Source organism: Protopterus annectens, chromosome 2.part1 (genome assembly GCF_019279795.1).
Source record: "Protopterus annectens isolate FY-2018-M chromosome 2.part1, PAN1.0, whole genome shotgun sequence".
Taxonomy (NCBI): Eukaryota; Metazoa; Chordata; order Ceratodontiformes; family Protopteridae; genus Protopterus; species Protopterus annectens.
The window spans coordinates 1881639998-1881658380 of record NC_056729.1 but is presented as its reverse complement, the minus strand read 5'-3'; the positions used below and the strand labels follow the sequence as shown (position 1 = coordinate 1881658380).

General features: G+C 44.6%; 1 protein-coding gene across 1 annotated transcript in view; it reads left to right on the top strand.

Annotated features, from left to right (window-relative positions):
- The window catches only part of ALMS1 (ALMS1 centrosome and basal body associated protein), a 958782-nt gene extending 941193 nt beyond the window's left edge, over positions 1–17589 (top strand). Inside the window, exon 12 of the mRNA XM_044063634.1 lies at positions 17270–17589. Within this exon, the coding sequence (XP_043919569.1) occupies positions 17270–17589 (320 nt within the window). The remainder of the gene's footprint in view (positions 1–17269) is intronic.
- The last annotated feature ends 794 nt before the right edge of the window (positions 17590–18383 follow it).

Genomic DNA, 18383 nt, shown 5'->3' with positions numbered 1-18383 from the left:
CAATGCCAAGGTATTAAAATATTTAACAAATTATAAAACAGAAAACAGGAGAATACTGGATATAATAAACAAGAGAGTTTCTACCACAGAGGCATAAAAAAATAATAAGTGGATAGTTTCTCACAGAAGCAGAAAACAATACTAAACTATTCTCACTAAATGTCCCTGACTTGACTATAGAATAACTATTTCCTGACTATTTGCTAAAGCAAGACAAGCTGATGTGTGCTGAGTGTCTTATCACAGCAAAAGCCATATTATGTCTCTCTCTGTGTGGTTGTATGAGATGTGTATCCTGTCAGAAATCTTTTCTGTCAGGTTCCAAAGTGTTGCTGCGAGAATGCCAAGGAAACCTGATGCTGGTTAGAGGATGTCATCCCCTCTGGTCAACTGACTCTGGTACAGTACGCACACAGAGCTTTGCAAAGATCTGTGGCAGGATCGGAAAGCTATAACACACTTTCAAATGTTCCACCCTTCCAGGGTTCATACACATTTGATCAGTTACAACAGTACAATCTAGTATGCATGCATACATTCTTTCCGTCCAGCAGGACCTACTGTTGTTGCAGTTTTAACACAAGTAACTTTACAGATTTATTTTAACTCTTATATCTGTACAAATCAATGTGGTAGTCAAATAACATAACATTCTTTACAAAACTCCAGCTAGCTATGCAGGCATATGTACACCTACTCTCCCTACACAGATGGTATTACCTCATAACATCACAAGGGTATTAACCCATTTTTTTTCCATCTTACTTTTAAAATCTGCAACATCTATTGCAAGACCACCAGTTACTGGAGAGCCCACATTCTGCCTCTCAGCAGTCATCTTGGGATTAGTGCTTTTGTTTTTCTCCAGGTGAGAGAAGGAGTACAGGGACATTATTTCCTGGAGACTGCTGAACACCAGAAAGCCTAATAACTGCTTCATAGGTGACAACTTGGAATTTCTGCTTAAATTCCATTCCTGGTGAGAGAAGGAGCAGAGTGCATTGATTTTTGACTGTTTCTGGTTGAGCAGTGAGCATCTGTGCTTGACTTTCCCGATTGGTCTGATTACTATTCAAGACATTTCCAGGAAGAGGCTACAACAAGCCTACAGACCCTTGCATCATCTGGGACAAGACTGTGGATCACCAAGCAGGCTGTGACCAGCTTCCCATATTGGGATTGGTGCTAATGTTTTGCTTCTGGTGAGAGAAGAAGCAAAGGAGCATTGTATCCCAGTAGTGTGAAGCTGAGGTGAGACCAGCACTAGTAGTAGCCATTCACACGACTTTCCTCTCTTCATCATTCTTAACAAGCTAATTCTTTGATTTCAATAAGTACTGCTTGATTTGTTTCTACCTTCGAAAATTCTGCCTAAATACTTCATCCTTAAATTTTCAGGGTCTGCTTATTAGTTTCCCTTCAAGCATTTGGCAGTGCCCTGTATGGACACAGACACTTTGAGTGACATTTTTCCTGTAAAAGCATGATTGAGATTTCACCAGTATCGAGTTGCACACAGGACAACTAGTTTGCAGTGTCAAGCACTGTCCCCAGAGTTGCAAACTGGATACTCCTGACATTGTTTTATATTCTCACTCCAACTGTTTGATCAATAAAAAAGTGTATGTTGCGATTGATATGAACTTTCCCAATATCTCCATTACCAGTTTGGTGGATATGGGCATCCTAAAGCAATGTGGAAATGGCCTCATGTTTACTGCTAACCAGTTAATTCTCAAACAAACTGATATGGTATGAGAGAGACGGGAGATGTATTTTAATGTCACTGAAGACGAAACTCTCACATAAAAGTACTCCTAATGTCAATAAGAGTGTCAGTAGTGCACATGCTGCATACTTCGCACACAGTTCAAAGCAGACATATAGATCCACATATGCTGAGGCACTTAATGTATCCTTCCTAAACCCCAGATACCTCCTAGATGAAGTATATGTAAAAAATACTCTCAACAGCCCCAAATGTACTCTTTCAAAACAACACCCACATCAACACATACATCCACAACTCATGGAGCCTCTACTTCTAAGCCCATAAGGCAAGCATACCTCTCAACTGTATGGATTTTCTCAGAATGTCCAGATTTCTGCCTCATGTTTTTGGTGTGTTCCCCTTAATATCTGTCCCTTTCTGAAAATAGCTGAGGGTTGGAGTCACTAAATATTGACAAACATTTGAGTTTAAGACTCCACATCCTTTGGAAAATTCATTCTAATGTAAAACCTATTATTCTATCAATTTTCTAAGTTTGTAAGGGCAGCATTTAAAATCTGTCCCCCCATCATTTTAGCCTTTGTCCAGATTTTCTGCTCTAAGAGATTGAGGGGTATGAAGGCAAGCCATCACATAATCCAACATTCTGGTCATTGGAGGCTCCATCATGAGACACACTGATATGTCCATCTCATTAGGCTGAGTAAGGAGAAAGTCACAGTCAGATGTTCACCGTGTTTCAGTCATTATACTTGGGTTATCCTGCTGGCAGGCGACCTGCAGTCGGCCCGAGTTCCAAAGTCTTGGTCCGGCATCACCTCTTCCCTGACGTCAGTGCGCCAGGGGTATAAAAGTTGTAACTGATGCCATTTTCTTCAGTCTTTCTTGCCGCGCGGTGCCCAAAGCAAAAGCAGTTTGCAAGTGCCGGTCGGCCGACTCCTGAGATTTTCAAATTTGAGTTTCAGAACCGAAGTCTTCAATAAAGCTGAGTACCCGGTTGGGGAAACATTTTCTTGCTCCAGACTGATGTCAGTAAAAGTTAATAATTGTATTTCTTGTGGGAAGCAAATACCTCATAAGGACTTTCACTCTTACTGTATTCCTTGCCTAGGCCCTGACCACGACGTTACCAGTTGTCGGTTTTGTGCTAGATTCAATAAACGCACTATTAAATGTCTGTTCGATTTTGCTTTACATTATTTTGGCCGGAGGTTTAATTACATAATGCCATCGGAAGAACTGACGACCAGAATTTATAAAAAAACGCAAAGACAAAGAAAAGGACAGGCATCCAAGGTCCAAAACAGACGACGAAGCCTCTTCAAGGCCAGTCGCCGGTTTGCCGGTTCTCAGTGAGGCACTTTAGCGGCCCCTGACACCGGCTACCTCAGAGCCACAGGCTGTAACCGACAGCCACGTGGAGACACCGATTCCTGTGGATACTCAAGGTATTGAGCCTATGGAAACTATTCCCTCAGATGGGTCTGGAGCCGCTGAGCAGGCATCAGCTTCTGAGGGTGTTTTCAGACCTTCACAGCTTACAGTTAAGTCCACTACAGCAGCCAAGGCAAAGTCAAAAACACCATTAAAGACAAGGAAACAAGTACAGCATTCTCCAGAACAGTCATCCATGCCAAAGAAACAGATGCTTAAAATGGCCGAAGACCTAATTACTTTAATCAGGGGTTCCCATCCCCCTCCTGACAAAAGGCCTAGGCAAGACACTGACTATGATTCCTCTGACCAGGTTTCCATTTCCTCTGATTCCTCTTCTGATCAGGGATGTTCACTCCCTCCCTATGAGGACTCTGATGCAGAAGAGTCTATACCTTCAGCCTCTCCGCCTGAGGGTTATTCTTTTGGGGAAACCCTGCACACTATGAGGGAGCATTTCCATTGGGAGAGCCAGGATTATTCAGAATCCAAGAAAAAGTCTCAGAGACTTCCTTTTATTGCCTCAGCACAGGCCCTGGCTATCCCCTCTGTGCTTGATATTGTTGTTGATGTTTTTTCTGAATCCAGTCTGTCTCCTGATTCTTTACCCCCTGCACCAGTCAAGCCAGACATGTACTACAGGGTCCCTGACTCTCATAAATTTCCTTACAAAAACCCCACTGCAGACCCAGAAACAATTTCTCAGGGTCCTAAAGGGGTTAAGGCTTCCACTGCTAAAAATCCTGTCCCCTCCAATAGGGATTCCAGAGCTATGGACAGATGGGGGAAAAAAGTTTACACTTCTGCTACTTTAGCTGTAAGGTCTTTAAATTGCCAGTTTCACATGCTTACATATCAACATTATCTCATGTCATTGTTAAAACAGAAAATGGTTTCAAATTCAGAAAGTCCTGACAGTAAGGAAATGCAGGATTTATTGCATGCAATTGAACAAGTGGGAAAGCATACTCTGCAATGTGGTTTTGATTCATTAGAGGCTTCTTGTAGAGCCGCACTTACAGGCTCTGTTATTCGAAGGCATGCTTGGTTGAAAGAACAAAGTTTACCCGACCATGTTTAAGTAAAATTACTGGATGCTTCACTACAGCATGATACTTTGTTTGGTGTTAAGGCAGAAGAAGTGTTAAAAGAAAATGGAGGATAAAGCAAAATCAATGCAGACAGTGAAGGATTTCTTACAGGTTCAACCACCTAGATATAGTAGAAACTGGCCTTCAAAAAATTGGTCCTTTCCAATGTCAGACAGGCCACAAAGAGGCAGATACAGACACCCAAGAGGCAGATCTCAGCCCCAAGGCTCCTACAGACCTAAACAGTGGAGTGCTTCAGCCCCCAAAGGAGGGGAAGACAAATCACAACCTTATAGGAAACAGACCCAATGACTTCCCTCTACAAATGCCAAGCACTTACCTTTTGGCAGCACCCCTAGGGGGAAAGCTAGCACTTTTCTCAAAAAATTGGCACATAATCACCCAGGACCAATGGGTGCTGAATATTGTTTCTCAGGGTTACAGGTTCCACTTCCACACGCTTCCAAAATCAAAAGGTATGCCAGACCTGCCACAAATCCAATGGGCAGAGGCCCAAAAACAGATTGCTGCTCTTATGGACATGGAAGCTATTCAAAGAGTGCCACAACAAGAACAGAGACAAGGATTTTACTCAAGGCTTTTCTTAGTACCCAGAAAGGACAAAGCCTGGAGACCAATAGTGGACCTGTCGATCTTAAATACTTTCCTGGATGTTCCAAAATTCAAAATGTTAACACTACAGCAACTTCTGCCCATGCTGGGCAAGAATGCTTGGCTAGTTACTTTGGACCTCAAGGAGGCATACCTGCATGTCCCAATCAGACAATCTTGCAGAAGATACCTCAGATTCATAGCAGGCTCAATGCATTACCAATTCTCTGCACTGCCCTTTGGCTTATCTACTGCGCCCAGGGTCGTCACAAAATGCCTGGCACCAGTAATTGCATTTTGCAGACAAAAAGGAATTCAAATATATCCCTGCTTGGATGACTGCCTTATTCAAGCAGAGAGCAAGGACATTCTTCTAAAGCATCTGGCATTTGTAAAAAGATTACTTATTTGCCTAGGGTACACAGTAAACGAAAAGAAATCAAAACTAGTGCCCTCTCAAGAGATAATATTCCTGGGTGCAAGCTTAAATACAACTGCCCAGATGGCTAATCTCACGCCAGACAAACAAAGGCAACTGACTCATTACTTTCAAATGATGGCAACAAAAACTCAGCTCCCTGCAAGAAAAATTCTGCAGGCCCTGGGCTTCATGGCATCCTGCATTCTACTTATTCCGTATGCAGAACTGCATATGAGGAAACTACAATGGTATCTGAAAAGTGTTTGGACTCAGCATTGTCACAGCCTGGAGACAATCATAACTCTAATTCCCTGCCTACAACAGGAGTTTCGATGGTGGTCGCAGGCCTGTCACCACAACAAGGGACAGCCTTTCACCTTACCCACAGCCAGGCAGACAATAACAACGGATGCATCGGATTATGCCTGGGGGGCACATATGGCAGGAAAATGTATTCAGGGCACATGGCCCAAGGAACAAATGCATCTTCACATCAATCAAAAAGAGATGCTAGCTGTTCAGAATGCCCTGACAGCTTTCATGGACCTTCTACATCCAGGACAACTATTAATAAAGATGGACACTTTATTTATGTGGTACATAAACAAGCAAGGGGGCACACATTCCTCCCCCCTATGAAGGCAAGCCATGACCTTGTGGAATACAGCACTGACCTATCAAGTACATCTGCAGGCACAATTCCTGCCAGGAACAACAAATACACTGGCAGACGAACTAAGAAATCTCAAGGATCCTCACAAATGGAAACTAAATCCACAGGTGTTCAGAATGATAACGAGGAAATGGGGACGCCCAGTCATAGATCTTTTTGTCTCCCCTCACAATTACCAAATACAGAAATTCTGCACAAGAACTTATCACTCTCAAGCATGGAAAGTGGATGCTCTGTCATTCAGCTGGAAAGGCCTGACAAGTCTGTGCCTTCCCTCCGATGCCTGTTCTTACCAATGTGCTCCTAAAAGTCAGACAAGAAAGGCCAAAAATGATCCTGAGATGGCCCAGACTGGCCACGCCTGCACTGGTACCCAATCCTAAAGAACTTGTCTCAAGGCCCAGCTTGGCTTCTACCTCAAATTCCTCACCTTCTGACACAGCAAAACAATCAGATTCTGCACAGTCAACTCAAAACCTTAAATCTGGCAGCATGGCAGATAATGTAGCCACTCAGACTGCTCCTCTCTCTAAAGTTGTTATGGATGTCATTTTAGAAGCCAGGAGGCCCAGCACTAGGAAATCTTATGCAGAAAAATGGAAGAGATTCTTTGCTTGGAACCAGGAACAAGTCATCGAACCACTTGTCCCTAATATACCTCAGATTTTACAATACCTAACTGAGATGCTGGACAAAGGCTTATCTTTTTCATCAATTAAAATCCATGCCTCTGCCATTTCAGCTCATTACAATACGGACCCTCCTATTTTTTCACATCCTCTACTACGACAGTACCTTAGAGGGGCAAAAAATATAAGACCCCCAAGGAGAGCACCAGTACCAACTTGGGATCTCAACTTTGTCTTAGAAAAACTCACACTGCCTCCTTTTGTACCAGCCAGCACAGCTGATCTAAAATTCTTATCATGGAAAACTGCTCTGCTCCTAGCAATAACATCAGCAAGAAGAGTTTCAGAGTTACAGGCATTAATGGCTGTGGAAACTTTCCTCATTTTCCATCAGGACAGGGTTTCTCTTAGGACAAACCCAACATTCATGCCAAAAGTGGTCTCCAATGTGGCCTTGAACCAAACCATTCATTTACCTACTTTCTATCCAAATCCCCAGAATAAAGGGGAGAGACTTATGCACGCTTTGGATATACACAGACAGCTATGATTCTACTTGGACAAAACAAAAGCCTTCAGAAAAACTGAGCAACTGTCTGTAGCCTATGCTGCAGGATCACAAGGAAAGCCTATTACAAAGCAGACAATTTCAAAATGGAGAGGACATTGCATCCGCTTCTGTTATGCACAACATGGCAAATCAGTGCCTAAGGGCATTAGGCCTCATTCTACCAGAGCAGCAGCCACTTCTGCAGCTTTTCTCAGAGGAGTACCAACCAAAGACATTTTAGAAGCTGCAACCTAGAGCTCAATGCACACTTTCACTAAGCACTACCACTTACCTCTGTACTCTAAATCCAGAGCAGGCTTTGCCACTGCAGTTCTGCAGGACCTAGTAGCCTCTCCCAATCCAATTTAGACCCAGCCACCCAACCTCAGCTTTGGGATTCTACCCAAGTGCAATGACTGCAACAGTGAAACACGATGAACATAGTACAGTTATGTACCTACCATAAATGTAGATGTTCGAGTGCATTCACTGTTGCAGTCCAGGTTACCCACCCACCATCTCCCTTTTCATTGCTGGGACTTTTCTGTACTTCTCAACTCTATGCAACCTATGTGGTATATTTCCTTGTAGATGAAGGAAATGTTTATAGTAATATATGCATGATTTTTGGCATATTTTTATCTTTCCAGCCTTCCTGTCTGGGGGCACCTGACATCTGGGGCAAGAAAAACTGAAGAAAATGGTGTTGGTTGCAGCTTTTATACTCCTGGCACACTGACGTCAGGAAAGAGGCGACAGCAACCGACGCCGGACGAAGACTTTGGAACTCGGGCCGACTGTGGGTCGCCTTCCAGCAGGATAACCCAAGTGTAATGACTGCAACAGTGAATACACTCGAACATCTACGGTAGGTACACAACTGTACTTTGCTTATCAGGGGCTAGGATCCACCACATTATGCACACACTCATATGTTTGGACCACAAGTATCAGTATGACTCAGTCATAGTCTATAGTGTGTGTAAATGACCTGAGATGTCCTTCTATTCCCATGTTGCAGTATTCTGCATACGAGTTTACACTTCTGGTCTCGTGTACGTACGGCCAGTACACAAAAGTTTTCAGTCCCTCTGAGGTGTGTGAGACATCTGACATGGCCGAGGGAGTGTGGGCCATAAATGTGATGGCACGCACCAGCCCTCAGAACTTTTCAGCTGCCAGTCATACTCCAGGTGTTACCGCTACTGCTGATGTCGGATTTTACTAAAATCAGATAAGTACCCTGTTGGGGACCTTTTCAGTCATTCTTTAAACTTGTATTGCCTGTTAGTCATCCAGAAAGGGGAAGTGTCAGTGTGGCTGCCAGATCCCCCACAAGGCCGCCCACGATAACTGCCTCTTCTGTTTAGGTCGATCACATGACCACAAGGCATGCTCTATGTGCCAGGCATTTGTACCTAAGCACCCTCTGCAGCTGCTTGCATACGTTAAACCTTTATCTAGAAAACCAACGCCTTAAACTGATCACTTTAGGGGTGGAGGGCTCCTCAGATGTTCCTTCAGAATTGCGAAAAAAAGAAGGCCAAGACCCTACAGACTTCATCAACCACTGAGCCTCTTCCATCTGGTCTTTAGCCTCTGGCCGACTCAGGCCTGTTATAAGGATCCAGATCCACCGTATTGGATACAGTGGGTACCTGTGCGGATGCCGCACAATCCCTCAGCAAGAGCACATCTGCTGAGGCTATACTGCCATTGGCTTCTGACACTGGGGAGAAGCCAGCGTTTTCCCAAAGGGCCGCCTGAGAAAGGCAACACTCAGATCTGCTCTGAGTTACAGCACAATGGCACTAAATATACAGAACTAATTGATATTGCCAACATCCTGGCAGATAGGTTCAGTGCTAACTTTACCCCTCTCTCACCCCCTCAAGGGCCCATCTCTATACCTGACACCCCACCTAAGTACCATGTTCAATCATAGCTTCACCTCAGGCTTTGTGCCCACTCAGTGGTGCACAGCAGCGGTTATCCCACTCCATAAAGGGGGAGCCACCATGGACCCTGTGAACTACCGCCCCATCAGCCTGAAGAGCCTGGTCTGCGAGGCTATGGAACATATCATCATGGAACTTTTAAACCATGACATTGATAATCTTCAAACTCTGGACCCTACCCAGTTCGGGTTTGTAAAAGGCAGATCATGTCTCCTAAACCTAATAGACTTCTTTGAAGCGGTCACCAAAGCCGTAGATGAGGTTAAGGTGGTTCACACAGCCTATCTAGATCTTGCCAAGGTTTTCAACACCATCCCCCACTCTGGAATTATAGATAAACTCACTAAACTAGGTATAAATCCCTATGTCACAAGATGGGTTGCCAACTGGCTCACTGACAGAACCCAGACTGTGAAAGTAGCAGACTCTAAATCCAACTTCAGACCAGTGACAAGTGGAGTACCACAGGGTTCAGTCCTGGGTCCTCTCCTGTTTGGTATCTACTTCTCTGAAGTTCAGGCTGACACAGAAGGTCTTTGGCTAACAAAGTTCACAGATGACTGCAAACTAGGAGCCATAATCAAAACTCCTAAAGATGTGGACATCCTACAAAAGGGCCTCACTGAGACAGATGCCTGGTGTCAAAGCCATGACCTGAAGCTCGATGCCAAAAAGTGCATTGTCATCCTTTTTGGTAAAGACTCTGTACCCATGAACTACCACATAGGGCAATAGTCTACTTAACACTGAAAGTATGATAAAAGACCTTGGGACACAGGTGGACAGTAGTCTCTCCTTTGATAATCACATTGCCACAGTAGTCAGGAAATTCTTCTACGTGGCACACCTCATCACAGAAGATTTCTCATCCAGGAAAAAAGAGGTCGTTGTTCCCCACTACTCATCACTCATTAGACCCATTATAGAGTATAGTGCCCCTTTTCGTATGTACCTCACAAGACATCTACAACAACTGGAAAGGCCGCAGAAATACCTCACAAAGAGGATTACTGGCCTCAAACAGATGCCCTATGCAGACCGTCTCAAAAAACTCCAGCTTTACTCCGTCGCATATCGCCTACTTAGAGGCAATCTCTGCCTAACATACAAAGCTATGTCAAACCTAGAGCTGTTGGACATGCTCCATTTAAAGAAATCCCAATCCCTCCGAGCTACACGCTCTAGGGACCTAAACCTTGTCACCACAATAAACAGAACATGCTGGAGGTATAGATTCTTGTCCCAGAGACTTCCCATACTCTGGAACAAACTACCTATCTATGTCAAACAAAGCTCCTCATTAGTACTCTTCAAGAAAAATCTTGATGATTGGATGGGGGATAGGAAATTCACCTCTGGGATGACCTCGGTATGTTTGCTCGACAGGGGCACAGGAAAATAATTTTCTTGGGTGGCAAAAGCCAGCGTACCATTTGGCTAGGCTTATATAGGCCCTAGGGCCAATAGCCTAGTACCTACCTATGAACCTATGATCCATCCAATCCTTTAAAGTCGCCAGACCCCAGGCCTCAACAGATGCCAGCTCGGCCCCTTAAAAGAAAGGAAAAGACTAAGCACATCTCTCCTTCTCCTGAAAGCATGTCTGATTGGCAGTCTTTTAGTCAAAGCCTTTTAGTGCTTTCATGGCCTTGAGGCCTTCCTCCACTGTGGGTGCTCCCACATCCCCTCCACTCCTGAGCCCTAGGCCTCAGACGACACCACTGTGAAAGGGGAGGAGTCCTCAGTGGAATCACTATCTTATACTTCACATATTTTATCTCCTTTGTGGTATGGCTCCCCAGAAGAAGATTCTGTGGACCCTGACCCCCCCCCCCCAGCTGAAGATTTAACTTTTGGAGAAACTAACTCCAAGATAAAGGAACACTTCAAATGAGAATCCTCAGAAATGACTGAGGTCCAAAAAAAAATTCTACGACCTTATCCAGATGGAAACCCCAAGCCCATCTGCTGTTCCACCCATCCTTCCTGCCTTTTTAGATGCATTCTCCTCAGCCTTCCAACCCCCTGCACCACGCAGACCTGACAGACTTTACAAGGTGCCTGATACCGCTATGCACCTGCTTGTGTCCACCTGCTGACCCAGCCACTATATCTATATCTACAGACAAGGCCTCTAAGCTACTGCCCACTTCCACCATCCTCCCTGCTGTCAAAGACAGCAAGAAGATGGAACGTCTGGGTAAAAAAATCTATATCTCTGCTACCTTGTCCTTCAGAGCTACAAACTATCAAACTCATATGGCTAAGTATGCCTTATCCCTTCTGGAATCTGCATTCAAACACCTGCTCATATCCCAGACTGCCCTTCCAAAGCACCCCTGTTCTTCTTCCTGGCTCTCTCTTCCCAGATATCCAGACATTCTATAAAGTGCAGTTGTGATGCTGCTGAATCCTCATCCAGGTCAGCAGCATCAGCTTCTGCCTTACATAGATACTCCTGGCTTCACCTACAACCACTGCCTGATGACTTCGGGGCAAAGCTTATGGATGCTCCCCTGAACAATACTGCATTATTTGGCTCCAAGGTAGCTGACCTTTTCAAGTCACTTCAGCAAAAAGGAAAAGAAATGCAGGACCTGAAACATTTCCTGGTTTCTCCCATTCCTAAGTTCCAAAGAAACTATCCTGCCAAAACCCAGTTTATCAGGAAGCATTCTCATCCTGATGCTCCTCCCAGGCCTAGAAAGCCTACAAGAAAACACTCCTACAGCTAGAGCACCTTCCTTTTCTAGCCAGAAACCATCCTTTCCAGATAGGGCAGGTAGCATCTGACTACCTGCCACCCTTCCCACCACCACCCCTTCCTTCTGTACCTCTGTCAGGTCGGCTCTCTCACTGCCTCCCAGTATGGACAAAGCTCACCTCAGACAAGTGGGTCCTGCCCATACTACAGTATGGTTACTTCATGTCTTGGATCTCACCTCCACAAAGGAGAGGCATCCCACAACCACCTTCTCAACAGTTGCACCTCATGCAACTGGTCCTCCAGACTCCTACAGCTCAGGGCACCATTGAAACAGTCTCCCCAGCTGCAAAGGGAAGAGGATTCTATTCCAGGATCTTCCTGGTCCCCAGGAAAGATGGACCCTGGAGACCTATACTGGACCTCTCCCACCTCAACCCTTTCTTAAAGGTCCCTACCGTCAGAATACTGACCCTCCCAGCCCTATTCCCCCCTCCTGATTACCCAAGGGTTCATGGCAACATTAGATATAAAGAATGCCTACCTCCACATCTCAGTAAAACCCACCCACAGGAAATATCTGAGGTTCTTGGTGGGTTCTTCACACTTTCAATTCTCTGCCTTGCCCTTTGGACTCTCCACTGCACCCAGAGTTTTCACAAAATGCTTGGCCCCAGAAATTGTCTTTTGCAGAACAAAGGGAATACAAATATTCCCTTACCTGGATGACATGTTGATCCAGGCTGCCAGCCAAGAGACCCTCCAGCTACATATCCACATGCTAGTGGCCCTTTATTAGTCCCCAGGATTTCTACTAAATTTTCCAAAATCCCAGCTACAGTCAACTCAAGACATTGTCTTCCTCGGGTGCAGAATACGCTCAGACCTCATGGTAGTATACCTACCACCCCCCAAAGTGAGCTCCTTGACAGAATATCTTCTTCTGTTTTTTCGCTCCACAGAGTTAACAGCAAGGCAGTACCTCAGATTGTTGGGCTACATGGCAGCCACCATCCCCATGCTACCCATAGCAAGACTCCATATGAGAAAGTTACAGTGGTATCGTCGGTCAGTCTGGACCAAGCACTCCCATCCTGTGGAGCACAGGGTGCCTCTTTTCCCTTGCCTGAGGAAGGAAATACAGTGGTGTTTGAAACAGGTGAACCATAATCCAGGTCTGCCACTCCAACCACCTCAGCCAACACAGGTCATGTACACTGATGCCTCAGACTTGGGCTGGGGAGCAACTCTGGGCAATCAAAAGATGCAGGGCCTGTGGCCAAAACCCCTCAAACTGGAACACATCAACACTCACGAGATGAGGGCAATTCATTTAGCCTTCCAGGCCTTTCAACCTTTCCTCCAACAGGGGCCTCTGAAGATATACACAGACAACACCTCTGTGCTATGCTATCTCAACAAACAGGGAAGAAACAGGTCTTACGTGCTCTGCAGACTGGCCCTTCTGATATGGGAATTTGCCACCTCACAGGGAATCACCCTACAGGTGGTTTACATTCCCTCTCTCCACAATGCCCAGGCAGATTACTTGAGCAGAACCATCATAAACAACCACGAATGGGTGCTTCACAGAGATGTCTTCTTGGATCTGGTCCACAGGTGGGGTACACCTCAAATAGACCTGTTTGCCTCCTCCATCAACAGGCAACTTCCTTGTTTCTGCACCAGGACACCAGAACCCCAGGCACTGGCAACGGATGCCTTCTCAATCTCTTGGAAGGGGAAATATCTGTATGCCCCCCCTTCCCACTCATTTAGAAAGTCCTCCTAAAAATACAGCAGGACACTCCAAACATCTTGTTGGTGACCCGCTACTGGCCTAGAGAGCACTGGTTCCCCTTACTTCTGCAATTGTCCAAGGGCAGTCACCACAAGTTACCCCCTCCAGAGTGGACCTTCTCACACAACACAAGGGATCATTGATTCACCCACAGTGGCAACTTCTAAACCTCACCCTGTGGCTGGTAGGGTTCTGATCCCCTTCCAACACCTTTACAACGAGGACGTGCTCAATGCCCTGCAGGAGGCCAGGAAACCAAATACCAGAACATCTTACCTTTCCATGTGGAAAACATTCACTTCTTGGTGTTTCAAAAGGCAACTGGACCCGCTTTTTAGCGAACCATCTATAGTCCTGTCTTACCTGTGTGAGTTACTGCAGGCTGGCTTGGCTTACTCTTCCATCAAAGCTCATCTGTCTGCAATTTCAGCATGCCTTCCCTTGGACCCCTCTTTAGCTTCTAAGCTTCCTTCTAAACTTTTCCTTAAGGGGGTACTCCACCTAAGATCTCCCAGGAAACCGTGCCCTCCTCCTTGGGATCTTAACTATGTGCTTGAAAATCTTACTCTGCCTCCCTTTGAGTCAGCAGACAAAGCCTCCTTAAAACATTGCACATGACAAACATTACTGCTAGTAGCCCTGACCTCTGCTAGAAGAGTATCAGAACTACAAGCACTTATGGCTATTCCCCCCCTTTCTACTTTTTCATAGGGACAGGGTTACCCTTAGAACTAACCCGTCTTTCATGCCCAAGGTGATGAATGAGCTGTCACTTTACCAGGCCATACACTTAACTTGTTTTTTTCCACAGCCCACAGGGGCACAGTGAGAGGGTACTGCACTCCCTAGATGTGCATAGGCAGATCAGGTTTTACCTGAGTAAAACAAAGACCATCAGACATACGGACCAACTCTTTGTATCCTTCCACCCTAGAGCACTGGGGAAGGCAGTGTCCAAGCAGACCATATCTACTTGGATCTCTAAGGCCATCACCCTCTGTTACCAATTCCATGGGAAATCCCTGCAAGGCGCAGTTAAAGCACATTCCACCAGAGCCATGGCTTCCTCAGGAGCCTTCTTTAAAGGCCTGGATACCTCCACTATCCTAGAGGCAGCTACTTTTTCCTTATGTTCACACCTTTACCAAACACTACAAACTTGATCACATTTCTAGATCCAGAGCAGGGTTTGCCAGGGCTATCCTTCACAGATTCCTGGAATCTGCCTCTAGACCTCCACCCCAGTCACAGTGAGCTTTGGCACTCACCCATATGTGATGAATACTGCAACATGGGAATAGAAGGACATAGAAAAGTTGTGTAAAATCTTACCATAACCATAGATGTCCTTCTCTTCCATGTTGCAGTACTCCTTCCTACCCACCTTCCCCTCATATTAGGCTACCTTTCCCTATCCGGGTGGCACTGGACTGGCATTGCTTTTATTAGGACTGGCTCTGACAGGGGCTTTCAGTTCTGAGGGCTGGTGCATGCCGACATCACTTTTATGGCCCACGTTCCCTTGGCCACGTCAGACGTCACACGCACCTCAGAGGGACTGAAAACTTTTGTATACTGGCTGTATTTATGCGAGACAAGAATAGTAAACCCATATGCAGAATACTGCAACTTGAAAGAGAAGGACATCTATGGTTATGGTAAGATTTTACACACATTTTCTATGTGTCTCCCTAGACTATATGAAGAGAGACATCATGGAGCTCTCAGAATATGTGTCCCAGGCTGGTATGAGAGTAGCATTGAGCAGCATTTTAACTTCTGCAAGATGATGCCAAAATATGAACAGAAGATGACTGAATTAATAATTGGCTTAGCTTCTGGTGTCATTCTAAGGGGGGGGGGTGCAATATTTGTTAGCATGGAAGGAGATGGTCAACACACCATGCTGCTTTGTCAGGGATGGTCTGCACCTCTCCTCTCTAGGCTTTTGAATATTAGCTAAATTATTGTCTTCCCCCTTAGTGCCTTGTTTAAGCAGTGCCAAACTGAAGTTCTTCCTACATAGCAAATCAAAACCAAGAAAAACCTAAAGGTATTTCTTCTCAGTGTTAGATGTCTAAACAAAAAAACCCGCCCTCCCTAGAAGCTCTCTTTACCCTAGAGAATGATGACGTCTGTGCGATCACTGAGACAGGATTTAAAGCACTGAGGGCACACTGACAGTGCAAGGTTATTATGCCTTCCACACATTTAGACCAGCTGCTATGTAGACAGGGGCTAAAGGTGGAGGTGTCTTGATTCACATCAAAAATAAATATACCTCAAGGCTGGTCAAAGAGGACAATGCACTTGAGCCACTTAATGTTCAGATCACCATAGGCAAAATACAATACCTCATCATTGCAAGCTATAGGCCCCCCTCTATAACCCAGGAAACTCATGCCATGAATTTAAACTTATTGGAAACACTCACCATCCAACCCAATACCGTATTCATGGGCAACTTTAATTATCACATTGTAAACTGGGAATGTTATATGGCAGCAAATGTAAAGGCACAGAGATTCTGGGATTTTGTAAACAAAAGCTCACTGGACCAGATTATCAGTACACCAACCGGGAGTACAACCATACTAGATCTGGTCCACACTAATATAGGAGAGTGCTGCACACCCCCTAATGTAATGCCTTCCCTGGTAAAGTTAGAGCACAAAATGGTCTCCTTTGAAGAAATAAAAAACCTGGACCCTCCAGCTAACCCTCGAATATTCAGAAACTACTCTAAGGCTAACGTCCTGCTGTTAAGTGATAACCTGGCAACATTTCAAGCCCCCATTAACCCTAAGAACACTGCTGCCTATGCAGAACTGTTCACAGAAGCCCTATACAAGCATGTTAATAGCTGCACAGAGACAGCTGTACCCACCAGGAAGAAGTACAGAACTAACTCAAAAAACAAGCCACCCTGGTGGTATCACAAATTCCTTAGACTGTATAACAGAAGGAAGAAAATCATAGCAAAAATTAGGAGGTGCAGCAACCCAGCAGGATAAAAGCACTGTCATAAAACTAAACAAACAACTTAGAGGGCAAGTAGTCTACCAAAGCCAAACATAAGGTAAATTTCGCTTCCCAACCAAAGACAGCCACAATGCATTCTTTTGTTATGTCCGCAATCTCAAAGGCAGTATACAATTGTGTGCACAGCTGATTGTAAATGAAGCCATCTACACTGAGCCAGAAGATACAGTAAAAGTACTGGCCGATACTTTGAACTCCAACCTTACCTCTTCTCCCCCTCATCCTTTTTTTTTATTATTATAAGTGAGGGTGAGCTAACTACAGCAAGGTCAGTTGTCAGGCATCAGGATACTACATAAGTGGATGCGAGGATGCAAACTCAAGGTGGGTGCAATGATCCGTGGACCCCTAGAAATTATCATATAGATCCCCAGGGGTCCATGGACCACAGTTTTGGAATCACTTGTTTAAAGGATTTCCACTTGATATATTGAGTTTGTGTTTGGCATTTGTAAGGAAATTGGGAAACATGGTAAAAACAGATGAGATTTTAAAATTACTAAACCACCTTTAGCTGTAAATTATAATACTAGATTATTTTGTTTATGTTTTATGCTTGTACAGCTATTTACATACATTTTTTTCCATATTTCTATATTTGATTTAAATTTTGTGTTGCTAGGTATAGCTTGGATTGTTCCCGTGGATGATTTGAAGTCAGAGTCTAAAAAAGAAAATCATCTAAGAAGTTTTGGTCCAGGTCCTGCCTGGTTTGAGCCTCTATCCAACACCAAACCTTGGAGACAGCCACTCAGAGAGAAACATTTGCAGGAACGGCCAGTCAGAGATGTTGAGTGGAGCCACAAACAGATTGTTACATCGCAGGAAAAACCTCTTAGTCCACTGGTGCGTTTAACACTTCAGGTAGGTACTTTGCTTTTTATTAAGAATGTTGAGTATTGCAAAGTGACATTTTTGAAATTTATGGTTGCAGAGTTGTAAAGTTTCCCATAAGTCATCACTTGTTCTTACAAGATTGACACGGAGTATTATTTCCTTGATCACTGGGTTTGGTTTGCAATATTATTAATAAGTAGCATGCCCCTAACCTTATTTGAAGTCTTAGTAAAATAAATATACAGGTTTACTAGCTAATGTCTTCTGTACCTTCCTATCTTTTAACTCGACATACTCAGGCTTCCAGTTATGATGCAGAAAGAGTCCATGCTTTGACAGTGCAGTACACAATGGAGCCACCTATACTGAGCCAGAAGATATAGCAAACCTCCTGGCTGATAAATTCAGCTCCAACTTTACCCCTGTCTCCCCGTCAAGCTTACATCAGGAGATATCATCAAGTATAACTCCCCATACTATCACTATAGGGAACAGGTCCTTAATGGTCTCTCTAAGACAAGAATACTGCATCAATGGGCCCAGACAATATCCCAGGATGCCTTCTAAATAGCATGAAATATGACCTATCAGGGTGTCTGGAATTACTATTTAACTGTAGCCTCCAAACAGGCTTTGTGCCTCATGAATAGAAAAAGGCAACAGTCATCCCTCTGCACAAAGGTGGGCCATCTACAGACCCTGGAAACTTCAGACCCATAAGTCTCACTAGTCTTATATGTAAGGCCATGGAAAAAATTATCATGGAGTTGATCAATAGCGATATAGTAAACCTCCAGACACTGGAACCAACCCAGTTTGGTTTCTTCAAGGGCAGATCATGCCTACTCAACCTGGTGGACTTCTTTGAGAAGGTCACTAAACCAAAGGATGAGGGCAAA